Source organism: Rhopilema esculentum, chromosome 18 (assembly GCF_057945365.1).
Source record: "Rhopilema esculentum isolate cy_ngs chromosome 18, ASM5794536v1, whole genome shotgun sequence".
Lineage (NCBI taxonomy): Eukaryota > Metazoa > Cnidaria > Scyphozoa > Rhizostomeae > Rhizostomatidae > Rhopilema > Rhopilema esculentum.
Genome location: NC_142832.1, coordinates 1148225 through 1170282, shown reverse-complemented (window position 1 = coordinate 1170282; position 22058 = coordinate 1148225). Strand labels below are relative to the sequence as shown.

Sequence of the window (22058 nt, the reverse complement as noted above, 5' to 3'; positions counted from 1 at the left end):
TGTAACAATATCAGGCAAGTTGCTTTCTGTTTTATGATAAAAATTGCCTTATGAATTGAATTGAACTATGTTATGGCAAACGGTAAGCTTTTCTTATTGATTTTTAAATGGCTGTAAAAATTGAAATGAAACTTTTGGTTGCTTTCTTGACAGGGAAATATCCATCCACGAAAAAAGGAATGAGATGAACTGAAATTTCTGCTATCAGGTCAAAGCACAAGTCTTCAGCATCTTCTGACCCGAAAGGAAATAGAGCCCTATTTGATGTGGCCTCCGTTTGAGTAGCATTCAACAGAGTGGGTAATATTGGCATGCCTAGCAATGAATATAGGTAAGCAGACAATGTTTACATATTGCTGTGCATCAACTGCTCTCTCATAAATGCATTCATGAAGATTTATGAAATGCTTGCAGCGAAATGAGTACATGATATCAAATCACATCGGATCCCGTTTAACCAAAATCTTTACCCTTCTTCCTATCATGCTTGAATCTATCAGCACCTTTGAAAATCCTCCCCATAAATAATCTGTACTATGCAACAGGAACTAGAAATTTGTTGTTGTTTGTATGATCTCCAAAATATGTTTTCAGAAGTTATTAAAATTGTTTTCGGTATCAGAAGGAAGAAGGGAAAAAATTGGAAACACCACTAAGCTTGAATTTAATGTTATTCAAAGCGAAGGTGGCATTGAAGAAAAATAAGTTCCATTTCAAGTCTTCTGCTTTTAAAACGCAACAAAATATTTGAAGTTTGCTTTGTAGAATGAGATTCTTGTATAATAACATTTTGCATCTCCTAGACTTTCGTTAGGAATTTTCTTCAACTAGAACCCCCCCCCCCCCCCCCACATGTCTCTCTGCCTTTTTAAACAGACACCGTGTTTGAAGCGTTGTTATGATCTTTTCCAAAGGAGTTTTGGAAGAATAAATAGGCTTGATTGTTAGAAAATAATACTGAAACGACCTCAAACAAGACTGAATTGAATCACAATAGTGAATGCAGCTTAGCAATATCCACACTGAGCCAGAAAGAGAGAGACAAAAATATACAAAACTTTTTCAAAGAAAATCTTTATTTCCAAACAAAATTTTAATCAATTACAATACTTAGAAAAAAGTTTAAATACTATATGGATGTTAACGTTGTCTTATATTTGTTAAAGTCTGTTTGCACTGCGAAATCTTTTAAAAAGTCTTTTAACAAAAGGCTTCTTTTTCACTTCCACTTTTGCCAATGTTTCCTGCATCCCTTGTATTCTTTCGATCATTTGATCCAACCTCTCTTCACTGCACCCATTAAGCTCTGGGGTACCAAAGCAAATCTGTGCAATGTTTTCAAGCCTCGCTGCCATGTTTTCGATCCTCATGTCTTGAATGTCAATCTCATACCTCATTTGCTTGTTTTCACGGAGCTGCCACTTCAAAGCCTGGTCCTTCTCCTTCAGGCTGACAAGAAGGGCATCTTTTTCTTGCATTGTGATTTCGATTTGCTCCATAGCATTTGCCAATGATTCAGTAGTCTCGTTGAGACATGATTCAAGCTCGTTTGCCCTCCTTTCTGAAGTTTCCGCCCTCTTAGTGGCTTCTTGAATTTCGTCGGCCATTTCTCTAATGTTTGATTCAGCTGTGGCTGCCATGTTTTGTGCATTGTCCTGCAGCTCGGTAACTAATTTCTCCAGCCTTTTTGTCTTCTGCATCAAAGATTCAATTTCTGACCTGAGTTTGACATTTGTGTTTTCCAGATTCAAACTTCGAGCTTTGTCCCCTTCTTTTCTGATGACGTTCTTTACAGTAATTTCAGCCACTTCTTTTATCACTTTGGTGTTGGTTTCCTTCATATCATGCTTAAGCTCCCATATTCTCAGATCCTTTTTGACTGCATCAATCTCCATCTGCTCGATCGTTGCCTCCTGGTTAGAAATGATCGATGCTTGTCGAGCAATGCATGTCTGGTCATTTTGCATTTTGTTTTTAAGCTCTTCCATCTGATGTTTGAGATCCGAAATTTTGTCTTCTTTTTTGAAAAGGTTATTTTCTTTCTCTTCAAGACGACCTTCAAGTAGAGAATTTTCACTGAGAAGTTTGATGTTTTCGCCTTTCAATTCCAGCATTGCCTCTTTGATTTCTTTGTTTTCGGTTTTCTTGCTTCCAAAGGCAACTTTCATTTCTTGTAAACTTTTCTTCATTCCTTCTAACTGCTTCTCCTTCTCTTGACACTTGTCAGTCAACTCCTTTTTCTGACGTTTCAATTTCTTGACTTTCTCTGGCTCGCGTTGTACCAACTCATCCGCCATGTCTTGTTGATAGTTTAGTACTTTCGTCAAGCCACTCATTTGCATTTTAAGATCATTTATCTAGGATCAGAAAATATATCCAAAATTATTTGTCGTCTAAAAGATTCCTTGGAAATCGTTTATCGATACAGCAAAAGTAAAACATTAAGCTCTATAGGAACATGAAGTATTAATGAAAGTTTTTGGTATCATTTTCTTATAAGAAACTGTATTTGTAAACCATGCTTACCTCCATTTTGCACTGATCCTTCTCTAACTTAAATGCTCTCTCTCGCTCCTTGGATTTTCTGGAATAAAAAAAGAAACTCATATAATTTTTTGTTGTCGATGCTCGACAGAAAACATTTACTTGCAGTTGAGGTTTCACATTAAGGCAAAGAAACTTAGGATGAAACTGTATCTTGATCCTCGTTCAATACTTTCAAAATTATTTCGTAAAAAGCAAAAAGATATTAAACTTTATAAAGAATCGACAATTTGCACTCACTTCACCAAAACTCCGTTCAGTTCTTTTAGCTTGCTCGCTTCTTTCTTCGACGTCTCCAGTTCGCTCATTAGCTCCTTCACCAAAGTCGAGTCACCACCGGGCATTTTCTCTTCACTTTTCAACGACATGTTGATCATAATCCGATGTAAGTAACGCACAAATCACCAACAACAGCTCACGTAGATACACGTAGATCTTTTGTACAAACTATATTCACAACTTGTAGAAGATTGCTGAAGAACACCGCTTAGATAACGAAACTCTTCGCCAAGTAATCTCTTGCTGTACGCATCCCCTTTTATAGCAATCAAAACCGTTTGTGACGTCAGATTGATTGTATACGTGATATATTACCTTTAGTTGTTGGTCTTAAAAACGAATGTGATGTCAAATTCATTAAGAACCTGATTGATGAAGACATTTAGTGCCTAAGTATTTAATCTTAGCAGAGACCAGTCTAGTGTCCTTTAACTCTAGCCTTGTTTTTCCCTTTTCCTTTCAGTCAATCTTCCCTGTTCTCAATTTCTTTGAATCCCTCTTTTTTCATTCCCTTTTTTCTTTCTCCTACGAATCGGAATCACATTTTACCTCTCGTTAAAGAGCGTTTTTGCTTGAGCTATTAAAGTTTTTAGAGATTGGCTCAATTTGCAAAAGCTACCGAATGCACTCCTTCAATTTTTTTTCTCATTTTCTTCAATTTTGAAAACCCTATTGATGTTGTTGTCCAAAAGTTTATTTTTCGCTTTCTGTGATGCAGCTTTTGGTCAATGCTTGCTCTCACCTCTTGAATACCTAATTTTTAAATTTGTTAATTAATATCAGACCTCTTTTATTGTAAGTTAAAGTCCTTGTGTGTCTACTTTTTCATAAAGTTCATTAAAAGTTTGTGAATTATGCCAATTCTTATCTCCCTTTTTTCAAAGTAACAGTACGTCCAGCAGATATCAGAAAAAGACAAACAGACAACAGCGCATCTTAATATAAACCGTATTGTTGCTAACGATTCCACTAAGCAAGCACATAAAGACTGGACACTAGACAGAATGTTTAGAGGAATTCTCATAATAAGCATGTTGCAAAATATCCTTACATGAAGCTTTTAGAAAGAGTAATATAGGAGTTGCCTGATGATCATTTTAGGCATAAAACATAATAAGAAAATTGAAAAAAGCAACTTAGAACCGTGCTGTTCTTCATACCAAACCATTTACAGCCCGTGAAACAATTTATGAATGACAGTAAACAGTAGTCTTTATTTAAAAGAATTCAAATAACTTTTGTTTTTTCCTTTACTCTTTTAACATTTGTTGTAATTGAGCCAAAGAAAAAACCAAAAGAAATAGCTTTGAGTTATGTCTGTCTTTGGGAGATGCAAGCCAAAGGGATCTGCATTAATCTATAACAAAATGTTTCTTTTATGAATTTGTCAACCTTTGAAATCTCCATCTTTGATTTGACGAATTAATGTAAATGAGTTGAAAATTCAAAGCTTTAACCATGCACCAACTTTCTTGCAGCAGCTTAATCCAGTAGCCTTCTGTTTGAATTTCAGTCTTTGAATGATATTTCTTTTACGTTATCTAGACAGGAATAAGATTATTATTTTTGTCGCTGTTTAATGCTTCTTGATCCTATACCGGCATTGGAAAACAGGAAGTTTCCAAGTTGTGGAACTGGATGGATCCTTGTACTTTAAAACCATCCTGTTCTTCACACCAGTGATCAATTCAATCGATAAAAGTATTTTAAAATACTGAAATAACTTTATCGCAAAGCACTTGCCAGACCATGCACAAGATCCAGCAAAATTGTTAACTTTTATTCTAATTAAATCAGTAATTTTTTTAATTAGGATGATACCCAACGTCCCCTATTTCCCCAGCTTATGAAGTGCAGATTAACTATATAATGGGCTCGTTTTTCTTTTTCAGGTTTTTGGGTTTTTGGTCGCCGAAAGGACAAGAAACCTGACCTGTGAAATTATTTTGAAGGCATCAAAATTTGTGACACCGCTGCTACAATTAAAGTTACAGAGAGCGTTAGCCACCATTTTACAAGACAGTGCAATTATGAATGTGGTGTTTGCTTCAACAAGGGATTAACAGCGATTGTTAAGCATGTAGATGAAGTGACATAATGTGTAGATTTTGTAACAATATCAGGCAAGTTGCTTTCTGTTTTATGATAAAAATTGCCTTATGAATTGAATTGAACTGTTTTATGGCAAACGGTAAGCTTTTGTTATTGATTTTTAAATGGCTGTAAAAAATGAAATGAAACTTTTGGTTACTTTCTTGACAGGAAAAAATCCATCCACGAAAGAAGGAATGAGATGAAGTGAAATTTCTGCTATCAGGTCAAAGCACAAGTCTTCAGCATCTTCTGACCCGAAAGGAAATAGAGCCCTATTTGATGTGGCCTCCATTTGAATAGCGTTCAACAGAGTGGGTAATCTTGGAATGGCTAGCAATGAATATAGGTAAGCAGAAACTGTTCACATATTGCTGTGCATCAACTGCTCTTTCATAAATGCATTCACCAAGATTTATGCAATGCTTGCAGCGAAATAGTTACATGATATCAAGTCACATTGGATCCCGTTTGACAAAAATCTTTACTCCTCTTTCTATCATGTTGAATCTATCAGCACCTTTGAAAATCTTCTTCATAAATAATCTATACTATGCAACAGGAACTAGACAGTTGTTGTCGTTTGTATGATTTACAAAATATGTTTTCAGAAGTTATGAGAATTGTTTTCGAAAGTAGAAGGAGAAAGATTGGAAACACCACTAAGCTTGAATTTAATATTATTCAAGGCGAAGGTGGCATTGAAGAAAAATAAGTTCCATTTCAAGTCCTCTGCTTTTAAAACGCAACAAAATCTTTGAAGTTTGCTTTGTAGAATGAGGTTCTTGTATAATAACATTTCCTAGACTTTCATTAGGAATTTTCTTCATCTAGCCCCCACACACATCTCTCTGCCTTTTTAAAAAGACACCGTGTTTGAAGCGTTGTTATGATCTTTTCCAAAGGAGTTTGGAAGAATAAATAGGCTTGATTGTTAGAAAATAATACTGAAACGACCTCAAACGAAACTGAATTGAATCCCAATAGTGAATGCAGCTTAGCAATATCCACACTGAGGCCGTAAGAGAGAAACATAAAAATATACAAAAATTTTTTAAAGAAAATCTTTTTTTCAAACAAAATTTTAGTCAATTACAATACTTAGAAAAAAGTTTAAATACTATATGGATGTTAACGTTGTCTTATATTTGTTAAAGTCTGTTTGCACTGCGAAATCTTTTAAAAAGTCTTTTAACAAAAGGCTTCTTTTTCACTTCCACTTTTGCCAATGTTTCCTGCATCCCTTGTATTCTTTCGATCATTTGATCCAACCTCTCCTCACTGTCCCCATTAAGCTCTGGGGTATCAAAGCAAATCTGTGCAATGTTTTTAAGCCTCGCTGCCATGTTTTCGATCCTCATGTCTTGAATGTCAATCTCATACCTCATTTGCTTGTTTTCACGGAGCTGCCACTTCAAAGCCTGGTCCTTCTCCTTCAGGCTGACAAGAAGGGCATCTTTTTCTTGTATTGTGATTTCGATTTGCTCCGTAGCATTTGTCAATGATTCAGTAATCTCGTTGAGACATGATTCAAGCTCGTTAGCTCTCTTTTCTGAAGTTTCCGCACTCTTAGTGGCTTCTTGAATTTCGTCAGCCATTTCCCTGATCTTTGATTCAGCTGTGGCTGCTATGTTTTGTGCATTGTCCTGCAGCTCGGTAATTAATTTCTCTTGCCTTTCTGTTTTCTGCATCAAAGATTCAATTTCTGACTTGAGTGAGACATTTTTGTTTTCCAGATTCAAAATTCGAGCCTTGTCTCCTGCTTCCCTGATGACGTTCTTTACAGTAATTTCAGCCACTTCTTTTATCACTTTGGTGTTGGCTTCCTTCATTTCATGCTTAAGCTCCCATATTCTCAGATCCTTTTTGACTGCATCAACCTCCATCTGCTCGATTGTTGCCTCGTGGTTACAAATGATTGATGCTTGTTGGGCAATGTATATCTGGTCTTTTTGCATTTTGTTTTTAAGCTCTTCTATCTGATGTTTGAGATCCGAAATTTCGTCTTCTTTCTTGGAAAGGTTATTTTCTTTCTCTTCAAGACGACCTTCAAGTAGAGAATTTTCACTGAGGAGTTTGATGTTTTCGCCTTTCAATTCCAGCATTGCCTCTTTGGTTTCTTTGTTTTCGGTTTCCTTGCTTTCAAAGGCAACTTTCATTTCCTGAAACTCCTTTTTCAATTCCTCCAGCTGTTTCTCCTTCTCTTCGCAATTCTCAGTCAACTTCTTCTTCTGACGTTTTAATTTCTTGACTTTCTCTGGCTCACGTTGTACCAACTCATCCGCCATGTCTTGTTGATAGTTTAGTACTTCCGTCAAGCCACTCATTTGCATTTTAAGATAATTTATCTAGGGTTAGAAAATATATCCAAAATTATTTTTCGTCTAAAAGATTCCTTGGAAATCGTTTATCGATACAGCAGAAGTACAACATTAAGCTCTATAGGAACATGAAGTATTAATGAAAGTTTTTGGTATCATTTACTTATAAGAAACTGTGTTGGTAACCCATGCTGACCTCCATTTTGCACTGATCCTTCTCTAACTTGAATGCTCTCTCCCGCTCCTTTGATTTTCTGGAATAAAAAAAGGAACTCATATAATTTTTTGTTGTCGATGCTCGACAGAAAACATTTATTTGCAGTTGAGATTTCACATTAAGGCAAAGACACTTAGGATAAAAATGTATCTTGATCCTCGTTCAATACTTTCAAAATTATTTCGTAAAAGCAAACAGATATTAAACTTTATTTGAATTAGTTTATTTTAATCACTGTATTTTAATTAGAAAGATGTATTATCACTCACTTCACCAAAACTCCGTTCAGTTCTTTTAGCTTGCTCGCTTCTTTCTTCGACGTCTCCAGTTCGCTCATTAGCTCCTTCACCAAAGTCGAGTCACCACCGGCCATTTTCTCTTCACTTTTCAACGACATGTTGATCATTTTCCGATGTAAGTAACGCACAAATCACCAACAACAGCTCACGTAGATACACGTAGATCTCTTGTACAAACTATATTCACAACTTGTAGAAGATTGCTGAAGAACACCGCTTAGATAACGATACTCTTTGCAAAGTGAGCTCTTTCTGTACACATCCCCTTTTATAGCAATCAAAACTGTTTGTGACGTCAGATTGATTGTATACGTGATATGTTACCTTTAGTTGTTGGTCTTAAAAACGATTGTGATGTCAATTCATTAAGGACCTGATTGATGAAGACATTAAGTGCCTAAGTATTTAATCTTAGCAGAGACCAGTCTAGTGTCTTTTAACTCTAGCCTTGTTTTTCTCTTTTCCTTTCAGTCAATCTTCCCTATTCTCAATTACTTTGAATCCAATGCTCTTCCCCTCAGATTCAATTTATCTTTCTACCTTTACCTTTTTTAATTCCATTTTTTCTTTCCTCTTTGAATCGGAATCACATTTTACCTCTCGTTAAAGAGCCTTTTTGCTTGAGCAATTAAAGTTTTTAGAGATTAGCTCAATTTGCAAAAGCTACCGAATGCACTCCTTCAAATTTTTTTCTTATTTGCTTCAATTTTGAAAACCCTATTGATGTTGTTGTCCAAAAGTTTATTTTTCCCTTTCTGTGATGCAGTTTTGGCCAATGCTTGCACTCACGTCTTGATTACCTATTTTTTTAATTTGTTAATGAATATCAGACCTCTTTTATTGTATTTAAAGTCCTTCTGTGTCTACTTTTTCATAAAGTTCGTTAAAAGTTTGTGAATTATGCCAATTCTTATCTCCCTTTTTCCAAAGTAACAGTACGTCCAGCAGATATCAGAAAAAGACAAACGGACAACAGCGCATCTCATTTTAAACCGTATTGTTGCTAACGATTCCACTAAGCAAGCACATAAAGACTGGACACTAGACAGAATGTTTAGAGGAATTCTCATAATAAGCATGTTGCAAAATATCCTTACATGAAGCTTTTAGAAAGAGTAATATAGGAGTTGCCTGATGATCACTTTAAGCATAAAACATAATAAGAAAATTGAAAGTAGCAACTTAGAACCGTGCTGTTCTTCATACCAAACCATTCACAGCTCGTGAAACAATTCATGAATGACAGTAAGCAGTAGTCTTTACTTCAAAGAATTCAAATGACTTTAATTTTTTCCTTTACTTTTTTAACATATATTGTAATTGGGCCAAAGAAAAAACCAAAAGAAACAGATTTGAGTTATGTCTTTCTTTGCGAGATGCAAGCCAAAAAGATCTGCATTAATCTACAACAAAATGTTTCTTTTATAAATTTTTCAAATCTTCATCTTTGATTTGATGAATTAATGTAAATGAATTGAAAATTCAAAGCTTCAACCATGCACCAACTTTCTTGTAGCAGCTTAATCCAGTAGCCTTCTGTTTCAATTTCAGTCTTTGAATGATATTTCTTTCACGTTATCTAGACAGGAATAAGATTATTGTTTTTGTCGCTGTTTAATGCTTCTTGATGCTATACCGGCATTGGAAAACAGGAAGTTTCCAAGTTGTGGAACTGGATGGATCCTTGTACTTTAAAAACACACTGTTCTTCACACCAGTGATCAATTCAATCGATAAAGGTATTTTAAAATACTGAAATAACTTTATCGCAAAGCACTTGCCAGACAATGCACAAGATGCAGCAAAATTGTTAACTTTAATTGTAATTAAATCAGTAATTTTTTTAATTAGGATGATATCCAACGTCCCCTATTTTTCTCAGCTCATGAAGTGCAGATTAACTATATAATGGGCTCGTTCTTCTTCTCTAGGTTTTTTGGGTTTTTGGTCGCCGAAAGAACAAGAAACCGGACCTGTGAAATGATTTTGAAGGCACCAAAATTTGTGACACCGCTGCTACAATCAAAGTTACAGAGAGCGTTAGCCACCATTTTACAAGACAGTGCAATTATGAATGTGGTGTTTGCTTCAACAAGGGATTAACATCGATTGTCAAGCATGTAGATGAAGTGAAATAATATGTAGATTTTGTAACAATATCAGGCAAGTTGATTTCGGTTTTGTGATAAAAATTGCCTTTTGAATTGAATTGAACTGTGTTATGGCAAACGGTAAGTTTTTCTTATTGATTTTTAAATGGCTGTAAAAATTGAAATGAAACTTTTGGCTGCTTTCTTGACAGGGAAAAATCCATCCACGAAAAAAGGAATGAGATGAAGTGAAATTTCTGCTATCAGGTCAAAGCACCAGTCTTCAGTATCTTCTGACCCGAAAGGAAATAAAGCCCTATTTGATGTGGCCTCCATTTGAATAGCGTTCAACAGAGTGGGTAATCTTGGAATGGCTAGCTATGAATATAGGTAAGCAGACATTGTTTACACATTGCTGTGCATCAACTGCTCTTTCATAAATGCATTCACGAAACCTTATGCAATGCTTGCAGCGAAATAGTTACATGATATCAAATCACATTGGGTCTCGTTTAACAAAACTCTTTACCCGTCTTCCTATCATGCTTGAATCTATCAGCACCTTTGAAAATCCTCCCCATAAATAATCTGTACTATGCAACAGGAACTATAAATTTGTTGTTGTTATTATGATCTCCAAAACATGTTTTCAGAAGTTATTAAAATTGTTTTCGGTAAGAAGGAAGAAGGAAAAAAAATTGGAAACACCTCTAAGCTTGAATTTAATGTTATTTAAGGCGAAGGTGGCATTGAAGAAAAATAAATTCCATTTCAAATCTTCTGCTTTTAAAACGCAACAAAATCTTTGAAGTTTGCTTTGTAGAATGAGATTCTTGTATAATAACATTTTGCATCACCTAGACTTTCGTTTGGAATTTTCTTCAACTAGACCATTCCCCCCCCCCCCCCCACATATCTCTCTGCCTTTTTAAACAGACACCGTGTTTGAAGCGTTGTTATAATCTTTTCCAAAGGAGTTTTGGAAGAATAAATAGGCTTGATTGTTAGAAAATAATACTGAAACGACCTCAAACGAAACTGAATTGAATCACAATAGTGAATGCAGCTTAGCAATATCCACACTGTGCCAGAAAGAGAGAGACAAAAATATACAAAACTTTTTCAAAGAAAATTTTTTTTTCAAACAAAATTTTAGTCAATTACAATACTTAGAAAAAAGTTTAAATACTATATGGATGTTAACGTTGTCTTATATTTGTTAAAGTCTGTTTGCACAACAAAATCTTTTAAAAAGTCTTTTCACAAAAGGCTTCTTTTTCACTTCCACTTTTGCCAATGTTTCCTGCATCCCTTGTATTCTTTCGATCATTTGATCCAACCTCTCCTCACTGTCCCCATTAAGCTCTGGGGTATCAAAGCAAATCTGTGCAATGTTTTTAAGCCTCGCTGCCATGTTTTCGATCCTCATGTCTTGAATGTCAATCTCATACCTCATTTGCTTGTTTTCACGGAGCTGCCACTTCAAAGCCTGGTCCTTCTCCTTCAGGCTGACAAGAAGGGCATCTTTTTCTTGTATTTTGACTTCGATTTGCTCCGTAGCATTTGCCAATGATTCAGTAGTCTCGTTAAGACATGATTCAAGCTCGTTTGTTCTCTTTTCTGAAGTTTCTGCACTTTTAGTGGCTTCTTGAATTTCGTCAGCCATTTTTCTGATCTTTGATTCAGCTGTGGCTGCCATGTTTTGTGCATTGTCCTGCAGCTCGGTAACTAATTTCTCCAGCCTTTTTGTCTTCTGCATCAAAGATTCAATTTCTGACCTGAGTGAGATATTTTTGTTTTCCAGATTCAAAATTCGAGCCTTTTCTCCTACTTCCCTGATGACGTTCTTCACAGTAATTTCAGCCACTTCTTTTATCACTTTGGTGTTGGCTTCCTTCATTTCATGCTTAAGCTCCCATATTCTCAGATCCTTTTTGACTGCATCAACCTCCATCTGCTTGATTGTTGCCTCGTGGTTACAAATGATTGATGCTTGTTGGGCAATGTATATCTGGTCTTTTTGCATTTTGTTTTTAAGCTCTTCTATCTGATGTTTGAGATCCGAAATTTCGTCTTCTTTCTTGGAAAGGTTATTTTCTTTCTCTTCAAGACAACCTTCAAGTAGAGAATTTTCACTGAGGAGTTTGATGTTTTCGCCTTTCAATTCCAGCATTGCCTCTTTCGTTTCTTTGTTTTCTGCTTCCTTGCTTTCAAAGGCAACTTTCATTTCCTGAAACTTCTTTTTCAATTCCTCCAGCTGTTTCTCCTTCTCTTCACACTTGTCAGTCAATTCCTTCTTCTGACGTTTTAATTTCTTGACTTTCTCTGGCTCACGTTGTACCAACTCATCCGCCATGTCTTGTTGATAGTTTAGTACTTCTGCAAGCCACTCATTTGCATTTTAAGATCATTTATCTAGGATCAGAAAATATATCCAAAATTATTTTTTGTCTAAAAGATTCCTTGGAAATCGTTTATCGATACAGCAGAAGTAAAACATTACGCTCTATTAGAACATGAAGTATTAATGAAAGTTTTTGGTATCATTTTCTTATAAGAAACTGTATTGGTAACCCATGCTGACCTCCATTTTGCACTGATCCTTCTCTAACTTGAATACTCTCTCTCGCTCCTTGGATTTTCTGGAATAAAAAAAGGAACTCATATAATTTTTTGTTGTCGATGCTCGACAGAAAACGTTTACTTGCAGTTGAGGGTTTACATTAAGGCAAAGAAACTTAGGATGAAACTGTATCTTGATCCTCGTTCAATACTTTCAAAATTATTTCGTAAAAAGCAAACAGATATTAAACTTTATGAAGAATCGACAATTTGCACTCACTTAACCAAAACTACGTTCAGTTCTTTTAGCTTGCTCGCTTCTTTCTTCGAATTCTCCAGTTCGCTCATTAGCTCCTTCACCAAAGTCGAGTCACCACTGGCCATTTTCTCTTCACTTTTCAACGACATGTTGATCATAATCCGATGTAAGTGACGCACAAATCACCAACAACAGTTCACGTAGATACACGTAGAGCTTTTGTAGAAACTATATTCACAACTTGTAGAAGATTCCTGAAGAACCCGCTTAGATAACGATACTTTTCACAAAGTAAGCTCTTTCTGTACGCCTCCTCTTTTATAGCAATCAAAACCTTTTGTGACGTCAGATTGATTGTATACGTGATATCTTACCTTTAATTGTTGGTCTTAAAAACGAATGTGATGTCAAATTCATTAAGGACCTTATTGCTGAAGACGTCAAGTACCTAAGGCTTAACATTATCAAAGACTCTATCTTCTCATTTTGTTTTTATCCAGTTCCCATTTTAGTTCCATTCAATTTTTCCCTTTCTTTTGTTTTCATTTCTATAACCCTAGGTTCATTCCTTTTTTCCTTTCCCTTGTTCCCTTACACCTTTGAATCGGAATCCAATTTTTGCTTTCATTGAAGAGCTTTTTGAGCTATTAAAGTCTTTATAGTTTAGTTCAGTTTTCTTCAATTCGAGAATGCATCTGAGTACACTCCTTCTAATGTTTTCTTATTCGCTTAATTTTCGAAACCCCTCTTGATGCTGTTCAGAGGTGCCATGGCGAATGAACTCTAGAGGGGGGAGAATAACAAAATTTCTTTGATTTATTTTTATAAAATAGCAGTATTTCATGTAAATGTAAGGGAGAGGGGCAGAAAAAACTCAGAACTTTTGCCTTAGCTGGAAAGATGTTTATAATGCACTTTTATCTTGTCTCTATTCTCTCATACATACTGTTATCATCCCTGGCACCTCGCAGCCCTATAGATCGGTAGATTAGAGCAAGTGCAAAACAAAGTTCCTTCCTGAGAAAGTTCCTTCCTTTATTATTAGAGTTGCCACAGAAAGGAAATTTTTTTATAATCTTAATGCTTCTTGCTTAATGCACTTTTATCTTGTCTCTATTCTCTCATACATACTGTGATCGTCCCTGGCACCTCGCAGCCCTATGGATCGGTAGATTAGAGCAAGTGCAAAACAAAGTTCCTTCCTGAGAAAGTTCCTTCCTTTATTATTAGAGTTGCCGCAGAAAGGAAATTTTTTTATAATCTTAATGCTTCTTGCTTAATGCACTTTTATCTTGTCTCTATTCTCTCATACATACTGTGATCGTCCCTGGCACCTCGCAGCCCTATGGATCGGTAGATTAGAGCAAGTGCAAAACAAAGTTCCTTCCTGAGAAAGTTCCTTCCTTTATTATTAGAGTTGCCGCAGAAAGGAAAATTTTTTATAATCTTAATGCTTCAAGTTCACAGGGAATTGTATTCTTTTCAGCAAATTCTAATAATAAATTCCTATTTTAAAGTGAGCATCTACTGGTCGAAAGCAATGGTATTGATCGACTTCCCTGTTCTCGTTTTCAAATGTTTCAAATGTTTGGGACAAAATTTCCAAACCTGAGGCACAAAATTAGCATTCACTGATCCGGTCTTCAATATCATATAAAGATATAATTTATGACCAATATTGACCAAATCCCGTAACCAAATTAGGTTATTGAAGATTCGGATTTTAACTGACAAAATCCGAGCAGCAAATCACTCACCCTGGGTGCCAGAGTCTCCATTCTTTAGTCTCAGAAATATTTTTAGAAGCAAATCACAGAAGAATTTATTGAGTAAGGATTAGCCTTTCACAATACTGTACCCCCGGATTCATAAGGCTCTGGTACCCAGGGTACAAATCACTCTATAGTAAGAATCGGGAAATCCTTACTCAAAAGTGAATTGTACCTCGATAACATGGAAAGTACTTTCGTTCAGGTAGTTTATGTTGTTAAGAAGTTCGTTTCACTTCTCCGTTTTACCCACAGCTCAAATTTGAAATGTTTCCAACACAACAATGATTTTTCCAAAAGTCCGTCAGATTTTGAAACCAGAGGAGGCCACTGCCCCCAGCCATCACACCCCTTATAAATCGTTTGCATCGAAATAAATCGTTTGGTTTTATTAATTTTTCCATCTTTGAATTTCACCTTTTTTATAGTGATTTAATGTAATGAATTGAAAATTCAAAGCAATGCACCAAATTCAGAAACACGATTAACTTTAATTGTAATCAAATCAATAATTTTGATTTTAAAAGAGACAAACATTGATTGTCAAGCATGTAGATGAAGTTAAATTGTAATCAAAACCGCCCCAGGGTACTGTTTAGGAGAGGATGCTTTTTCAGGTAGAAACATTTTTAGTTGCAAGATTGAACAATGCTTTATGTCATTTGATTTTAAACATAATTTGTGTCTTTTGTAGTAGTCGAAAGTTTTGGCCTAGAAAATATTAAACAAATCAGGAGATTATAAAGCTATTTAAGAAAATGTTGACCCTTGACCATGCTTCGTTTCTAACCAAGAGTGATTTTAGTTCATCCACTTATTATGTTGACATTGGTAAGATGATTTTCAATAAAAAAACAACTTAAATCTAAAAGGACGCATTGCCTTTTACTATAAGTTTGGTATTATGCATCCACGTTTTTGCTACTCAAAATCAAGAATAAAACTTAAGTTTTAGCTTATTATTTTTATTTCATTCAATATTGTGTAGATTTTGTAACAATATCAGGCAAATTGCTTTCTGTTTTATGATAAAAATTGCCTTATGAATTGAATTGAACTGTGTTATGGCAAACGGTAAGCTTTTCTTATTGATTTTTAAATGGCTGTAAAAACTGAAATGAAACTTTTGGTTGCTTTCTTGACAGGGAAATATCCATCCACGAAAAAAGGAATGAGATGAAGTGAAATTTCTGCTATCAGGTCAAAGCACAAGTCTTCAGCATCTTCTGACCCGAGAGGAAATGGAACCCTATTTGATGTGGCCTCCGTTTGAGTAGCGTTCAGTACAGTGGGTAATATTGGCATGCCTAGCTATGTATATAGGTAAGCAGACAATGTTTACATATTGCTGTGCATCAACTGCTCTTTCATAAATGCATTCATGAAGATTTATGAAATGCTTGCAGCGAAATGAGTACATGATATCAAATCACATCGGATCCCGTTTAACAAAAATCTTTACCCTTCTTCCTATCATGCTTGAATCTATCAGCACCTTTGAAAATCCTCCCCATTAATAATCTGTACTATGCAACAGGAACTAGAAATTTGTTGTTGTTTGTATGATCTCCAAAATATGTTTTCAGAAGTTATTAAAATTGTTTTCGGTATCAGAATAAATAGGCTTGATTGTTAGAAAATAATACTGAAACGACCTCAAACGAGACTGAATTGAATCACAATAGTGAATGCAGCTTAGCAATATCCACACTGAGCCAGAAAGAGAGAGACAAAAATATACAAAACTTTTTCAAAGAAAATCTTTTTTTCCAAACAAAATTTTAATCAATTACAATACTTAGAAAAAATTTTAAATACTATATGGATGTTAACGTTGTCTTATATTTGTTAAAGTCTGTTTGCACTGCGAAATCTTTTAAAAAGTCTTTTAACAAAAGTCTTCTTTTTCATTTCCACTTTTGCCAATGTTTCTTTCATCCCTTGTATTCTTTCGATCATTTGATCCAACCTCTCCTCACTGTCCCCATTAAGCTCTGGTGTATCAAAGCAAATCTGTGCAATGTTTTTAAGCCTCGCTGCCATGTTTTCGATCCTCATGTCTTGAATGTCAAACTCATACCTCATTTGCTTGTTTTCACGGAGCTGCCACTTCAAAGTCTGGTCCTTCTCCTTCAAGCTGACAAGAAGGGCATCTTTTTCTTGCATTGTGATTTCGATTTGCTCCATAGCATTTGCCAATGATTCAGTAGTCTCGTTGAGACATGATTCAAGCTCGTTTGCTCTCTTTTCTGAAGTTTCCGCACTCTTAGTGGCTTCTTGAATTTCGTCAGCCATTTCCTTGATCTTTGATTCAGCTGTGGCTGCCATGTTTTGTGCATTGTCCTGCAGCTCGGTAACTAATTTCTCCAGCCTTTTTGTCTTCTGCACCAAAGATTCATTTTCTGACCTGAGTGAGATATTTTTGTTTTCCAGATTGAAAATTTGAGCCTTGTCTCCTGCTTCCCTGGTGACGTTCTTTACAGTAATCTCAGCCACTTTTTTTGTCACTTTGGTGTTGGCTTCCTTCATTTCATACATGAGCTCCCATATTCTCAGACCCTTTTTGACTGCATCAACCTCCATCTGCTCGATCTTTGCCTCTTGGTTACAAATGATTGATGCTTGTTGAGCAATGCATGTCTGGTCTTTTTGCATTTTGTTTTTAAGCTCTTCTATCTGATGTTTGAGATCCGAAATTTCGTCTTCTTTTTTGAAAAGGTTATTTTCTATCTCTTCAAGACGACCTTCAAGTAGAGAATTTTCACTGAGGAGTTTGATGTTTTCGCCTTTCAATTCCAGCATTGCCTCTTTGGTTTCTTTGTTTTCGGTTTTCTTGCTTTCAAAGGCAACTTTCATTTCCTGAAACTCCTTTTTCAATTCCTCCAGCTGCTTCTCCTTTTCTTCACACTTGTCAGTCAATTCCTTCTTCTGACGTTTTAATTTCTTGACTTTCTCTGGCTCCCGTTGTACCAACTCATCCGCCATGTCTTGTTGATAGTTTAGTACTTCCGTCAAGCCACTCATTTGCATTTTAAGATCATTTATCTAGGATCAGAAAATATATCCAAAATTATTTTTTGTCTAAAAGATTCCTTGGAAATCGTTTAAGGATACAGCAAAAGTAAAACATTAAGCTCTATTGGAACATGGAGTCTCAATGAAAGTTTTTGGTATCATTTTCTTATAAGAAACTGTATTGGTAACCCATGCTGACCTCCATTTTGCACTGATCCTTCTCTAACTTGAATGCTCTCTCTCGCTCCTTGGATTTTCTGGAATAAAAAAAGAAACTCATATAATTTTTTGTTGTCGATGCTCGACAGAAAACGTTTACTTGCAGTTGAGGGTTTACATTAAGGCAAAGAAACTTAGGATGAAACTGTATCTTGATCCTCGTTCAGTACTTTCAAAATTATTTCGTAAAAAGCAAAAAGATATTAAACTTTATGAAGAATCGACAATTTGCACTCACTTAACCAAAACTACGTTCAGTTCTTTTAGCTTGCTCGCTTCTTTCTTCGACGTCTCCAGTTCGCTCATCAGTTTCTCCACCAAAGTCGAGTCACCACCGGCCATTTTCTCTTCACTTTTCAACGACATGTTGATCATTTTCCGATGTAAGTAACGCACAAATCACCAACAACAGCTCACGTAGATACACGTAGATCTCTTGTACAAACTATATTCACAACTTGTAGAAGATTGCTGAAGAACACCGCTTAGATAACGATACTCTTCGCAAAGTGAGCTCTTTCTGTACACATCCCCTTTTATAGCAATCAAAACTGTTTGTGACGTCAGATTGATTGTATACGTGATATCTTACCTTTAGTTGTTGTTCTTAAAAACGATTGTGATGTCAATTCATTAAGGACCTGATTGATGAAGACATTAAGTGCCTAAGGATTTAATTTTAGCAAAGACCAGTCTAGTGTCTTTTAACTCTAGCCTTGTTTTTCCCTTTTCCTTTCAGTCAATCTTCCCTATTCTCAATTTATTTGAATCCAATGCTCTCTTACTGACATTCCCCTTAGATTCAATTTATCTTTCTACCTTTACCTTTTTTAATTCCATTTTTTCTTTCCTCTTTGAATCGGAATCACATTTTACCTCTCGTTAAAGAGCCTTTTTGCTTGAGCAATTAAAGTTTTTAGAGATTAGCTCAATTTGCAAAAGCTACCGAATGCACTCCTTCAAATTTTTTTCTTATTTGCTTCAATTTTGAAAACCCTATTGATGTTGTTGTCCAAAAGTTTATTTTTCCCTTTCTGTGATGCAGCTTTTGGCCAATGCATGCACTCACCTCTTGATTACCTATTTTTTTAATTTGTTAATGAATATCAGACCTCTTTTATTGTATTTAAAGTCCTTCTGTGTCTACTTTTTCATAAAGTTCATTAAAAATTTGTGAATTATGCCAATTCTTATCTCCCTTTTTCCAAAGTAACAGTACGTCCAGCAGATATCAGAAAAAGACAAACGGACAACAGCGCATCTCATTTTAAACCGTATTGTTGCTAACGATTCCACTAAGCAAGCACATAAAGACTGGACACTAGACAGAATGTTTAGATGAATTCTCATAATAAGCATGTTGCAAAATATCCTTACATGAAGCTTTTAGAAAGAGTAATATAGGAGTTGCCTGATGATCACTTTAAGCATAAAACATAATAAGAAAATTGAAAGTAGCAACTTAGAACCGTGCTGTTCTTCATACCAAACCATTCACAGCCCGTGAAACAATTTATGAATGACAGTAAACAGTAGTCTTTATTTAAAAGAATTCAAATAACTTTTATTTTTTTCTGTACTCTTTTAGCATTTATTGTAATTGAGCCAAAGAAAAATTCAAAAGAGACAGCTTTGAGTTATGTCTTTCTTTGGGAGATGCAAGCCAAAGGGATCTGCATTAATCTATAACAAAATGTTTCTTTTATGAATTTTTCAACCTTTGAAATCTTTATCTTTGATTTGACGAATTAATGTAAATAAATTGAAAATTCAAAGCTTCAACCATGCACCAACTTTCTTGCAGCAGCTTAATCCAGTAGCCTTCTGTTTGAATTTCAGTCTTTGAATGTTATTTCTTTCACGTTATCTAGACAGGAATAAGATTATTGTTTCTATCGCTGTTTAATGCTTTTTAATGCTATACCGGCATTGGAAAACAGGAAGTTTCCAAGTTGTGGAACTGGATGGATCCTTGTTCTTTAAAAACACACTGTTCTTCACACCAGTGATCACTTCAATCGATAAAAGTATTTTAAAATACTGAAATAACTTTATCGCACAGCACTTGCCAGACAATGCACAAGATCCAGCAAAATTGTTAACTTTAATTGTAATTAAATCAGTAATTTTTTTAATTAGGATGATACCCAACGTCCCCTATTTTCCCAGCTTATGAAGTGCAGATTAACTATATAATGGGCTCGTTTTTCTTTTTCAGGTTTTTGGGTTTTTGGTCGCCGAAAGGACAAGAAACCTGACCTGTGAAATTATTTTGAAGGCATCAAAATTTGTGACACCGCTGCTACAATCAAAGTTACAGAGAGCGTTAGCCACCATTTTACAAGACAGTGCAATTATGAATGTGGTGTTTGCTTCAACAAGGGATTAACATCGATTGTTAAGCATGTAGATGAAGTGAAATAATATGTAGATTTTGTAACAATATCAGGCAAGTTGATTTCGGTTTTGTGATAAAAATTGCCTTTTGAATTGAATTGAACTGTGTTATGGCAAACGGTAAGCTTTTCTTATTGATTTTTAAAAGGCTGTAAAAATTGCAATGAATCTTCTGGTTGCTCTATTGACAGGGAAAAATCCATCCACGAAAGAAGGATAGAGATGAAGTGAAACTTTTGCTATCAGGTCAAAGCACAAGTCTTCAGCATCTTCTGACCCAAAAGGAAATAGAGCCCTATTTGATGTGGCCTCCGTTTGAGCAACGTTCAACAGATTGGGTAATCTTGGAATGACTAGCTATGTATATAGGTAAGCAGACATTGTTTACATATTGCTGTGCATCAACTGCTCTTTCATAAATGCATTCATGAAGATTTATGCAATGTTTGCAGCGAAATAGTTGCATGATATCAAATCACATTGGGTCTCGCTTAACAAAAATCTTTACCCTTCTTCCTATCGTGCTTGAATCTATCAGCACCTTTGAAAATCCTCCCCATAAATAATCTGTACTGTGCAACAGGAACTATAAATTTGTTGTTGTTATTTTGATCTCCAAAATATGTTTTCAGAAGTTATTAAAATTGTTTTCGGTAAGAAGGAAGAAGGGAAAAAATTGGAAACACCACTAAGCTTGAATTTAATGTTATTTAAGGCGAAGGTGGCATTGAAGAAAAATAAATTCCATTTCAAATCTTCTGCTTTTAAAACGCAACAAAATCTTTGAAGTTTGCTTTGTAGAATGAGATTCTTGTATAATAACATTTTGCATCTCCTAGACTTTCGTTTGGAATTTTCTTCAACTAGACCATTCCCCCCCCCCCCCCCCACATATCTGTCTGCCTTTTTAAACAGACACCGTGTTTGAAGCGTTGTTATAATCTTTTCCAAAGGAGTTTTGGAAGAATAAATAGGCTTGATTGTTAGAAAATAATACTGAAACGACCTCAAACGAGACTGAATTGAATCACAATAGTGAATGCAGCTTAGCAATGTCCAAACTGAGCCAGAAAGAGAGAGACAAAAATATACAAAACTTTTTCAAAGAAAATCTTTTTTTCCAAACAAAATTTTAATCAATTACAATACTTAGAAAAAAATTTAAATACTATATGGATGTTAACGTTGTCTTATATTTGTTAAAGTCTGTTTGCACTGCGAAATCTTTTAAAAAGTCTTTTAACAAAAGGCTTCTTTTTCATTTCCACTTTTGCCAATGTTTCCTGCATCCCTTGTATTCTTTCGATCATTTGATCCAACCTCTCCTCACTGTCCCCATTAAGCTCTGGTGTATCAAAGCAAATCTGTGCAATGTTTTTAAGCCTCGCTGCTATGTTTTCGATCCTCATGTCTTGAATGTCAACCTCGTACCTCATTTGCTTGTTTTCACGGAGCTGCCACTTCAAAGCCTGGTCCTTCTCCTTCAGGCTGACAAGAAGGGCATCTTTTTCTTGTATTGTGATTTCGATTTGCTCCGTAGCATTTGCCAATGATTCAGTAGTCTCGTTGAGACATGATTCAAGCTCGTTTGCCCTCCTTTCTGAAGTTTCCGCCCTCTTAGTGGCTTCTTGAATTTCGTCAGCCATTTCTCTAATCTTTGATTCAGCTGTGGCTGACATGTTTTGTGCATTGTTCTGCAGCTCGGTAATTAATTCCTCCAGCCTTTTTGTTCTCTGCATCAAAGATCCAATTTCTGACCTGATTGAGATATTTTTGTTTTCCAGATTCAAAATTCGAGCTTTGTCTCCTGCTTCCCTGACGACGTTCTTTACAGTAATTTCAGCCACTTCTTTTGTCATTTTGGTGTTGGCTTCCTTCATTTCATGCTTGAGCTCCCATATTCTCAGACCCTTTTTGACTGCATCAATCTCCATCTGCTCGATCGTTGCCTCCTGGTTAGAAATGATCGATGCTTGTCGAGCAATGCATGTCTGGT

At 35.5% G+C, this 22058-nt stretch overlaps 2 protein-coding genes and 1 long non-coding RNA gene across 3 annotated transcripts; 1 reads left to right on the top strand and 2 right to left on the bottom strand.

Annotated features, from left to right (window-relative positions):
- Window positions 1-68: 68 nt before the first annotated feature.
- Window positions 69-20109, top strand: LOC148958048 (uncharacterized). The gene is made up of 3 exons (XR_016144861.1): window positions 69-331; window positions 4716-5263; window positions 19884-20109. It is a non-coding gene; the product is annotated as an uncharacterized LOC148958048 (long non-coding RNA).
- On the bottom strand, window positions 913-2912 carry LOC148958049 (uncharacterized). The gene is made up of 3 exons (XM_089113782.1): window positions 2785-2912; window positions 2527-2584; window positions 913-2357 (listed from the first exon to the last, which is right to left on the bottom strand). The coding sequence occupies exons 1-3, from the start codon at window positions 2910-2912 to the stop codon at window positions 1161-1163; spliced, it is 1383 nt and encodes a 460-aa protein (XP_088969908.1). The 3' UTR covers window positions 913-1160.
- On the bottom strand, window positions 10743-12197 carry LOC135688673 (uncharacterized). Its single transcript, XM_089113656.1, has one exon. It carries the CDS (start codon window positions 12195-12197, stop codon window positions 11061-11063), a length of 1137 nt encoding a protein of 378 aa, XP_088969782.1. The 3' UTR covers window positions 10743-11060.
- Window positions 20110-22058: the final 1949 nt, after the last annotated feature.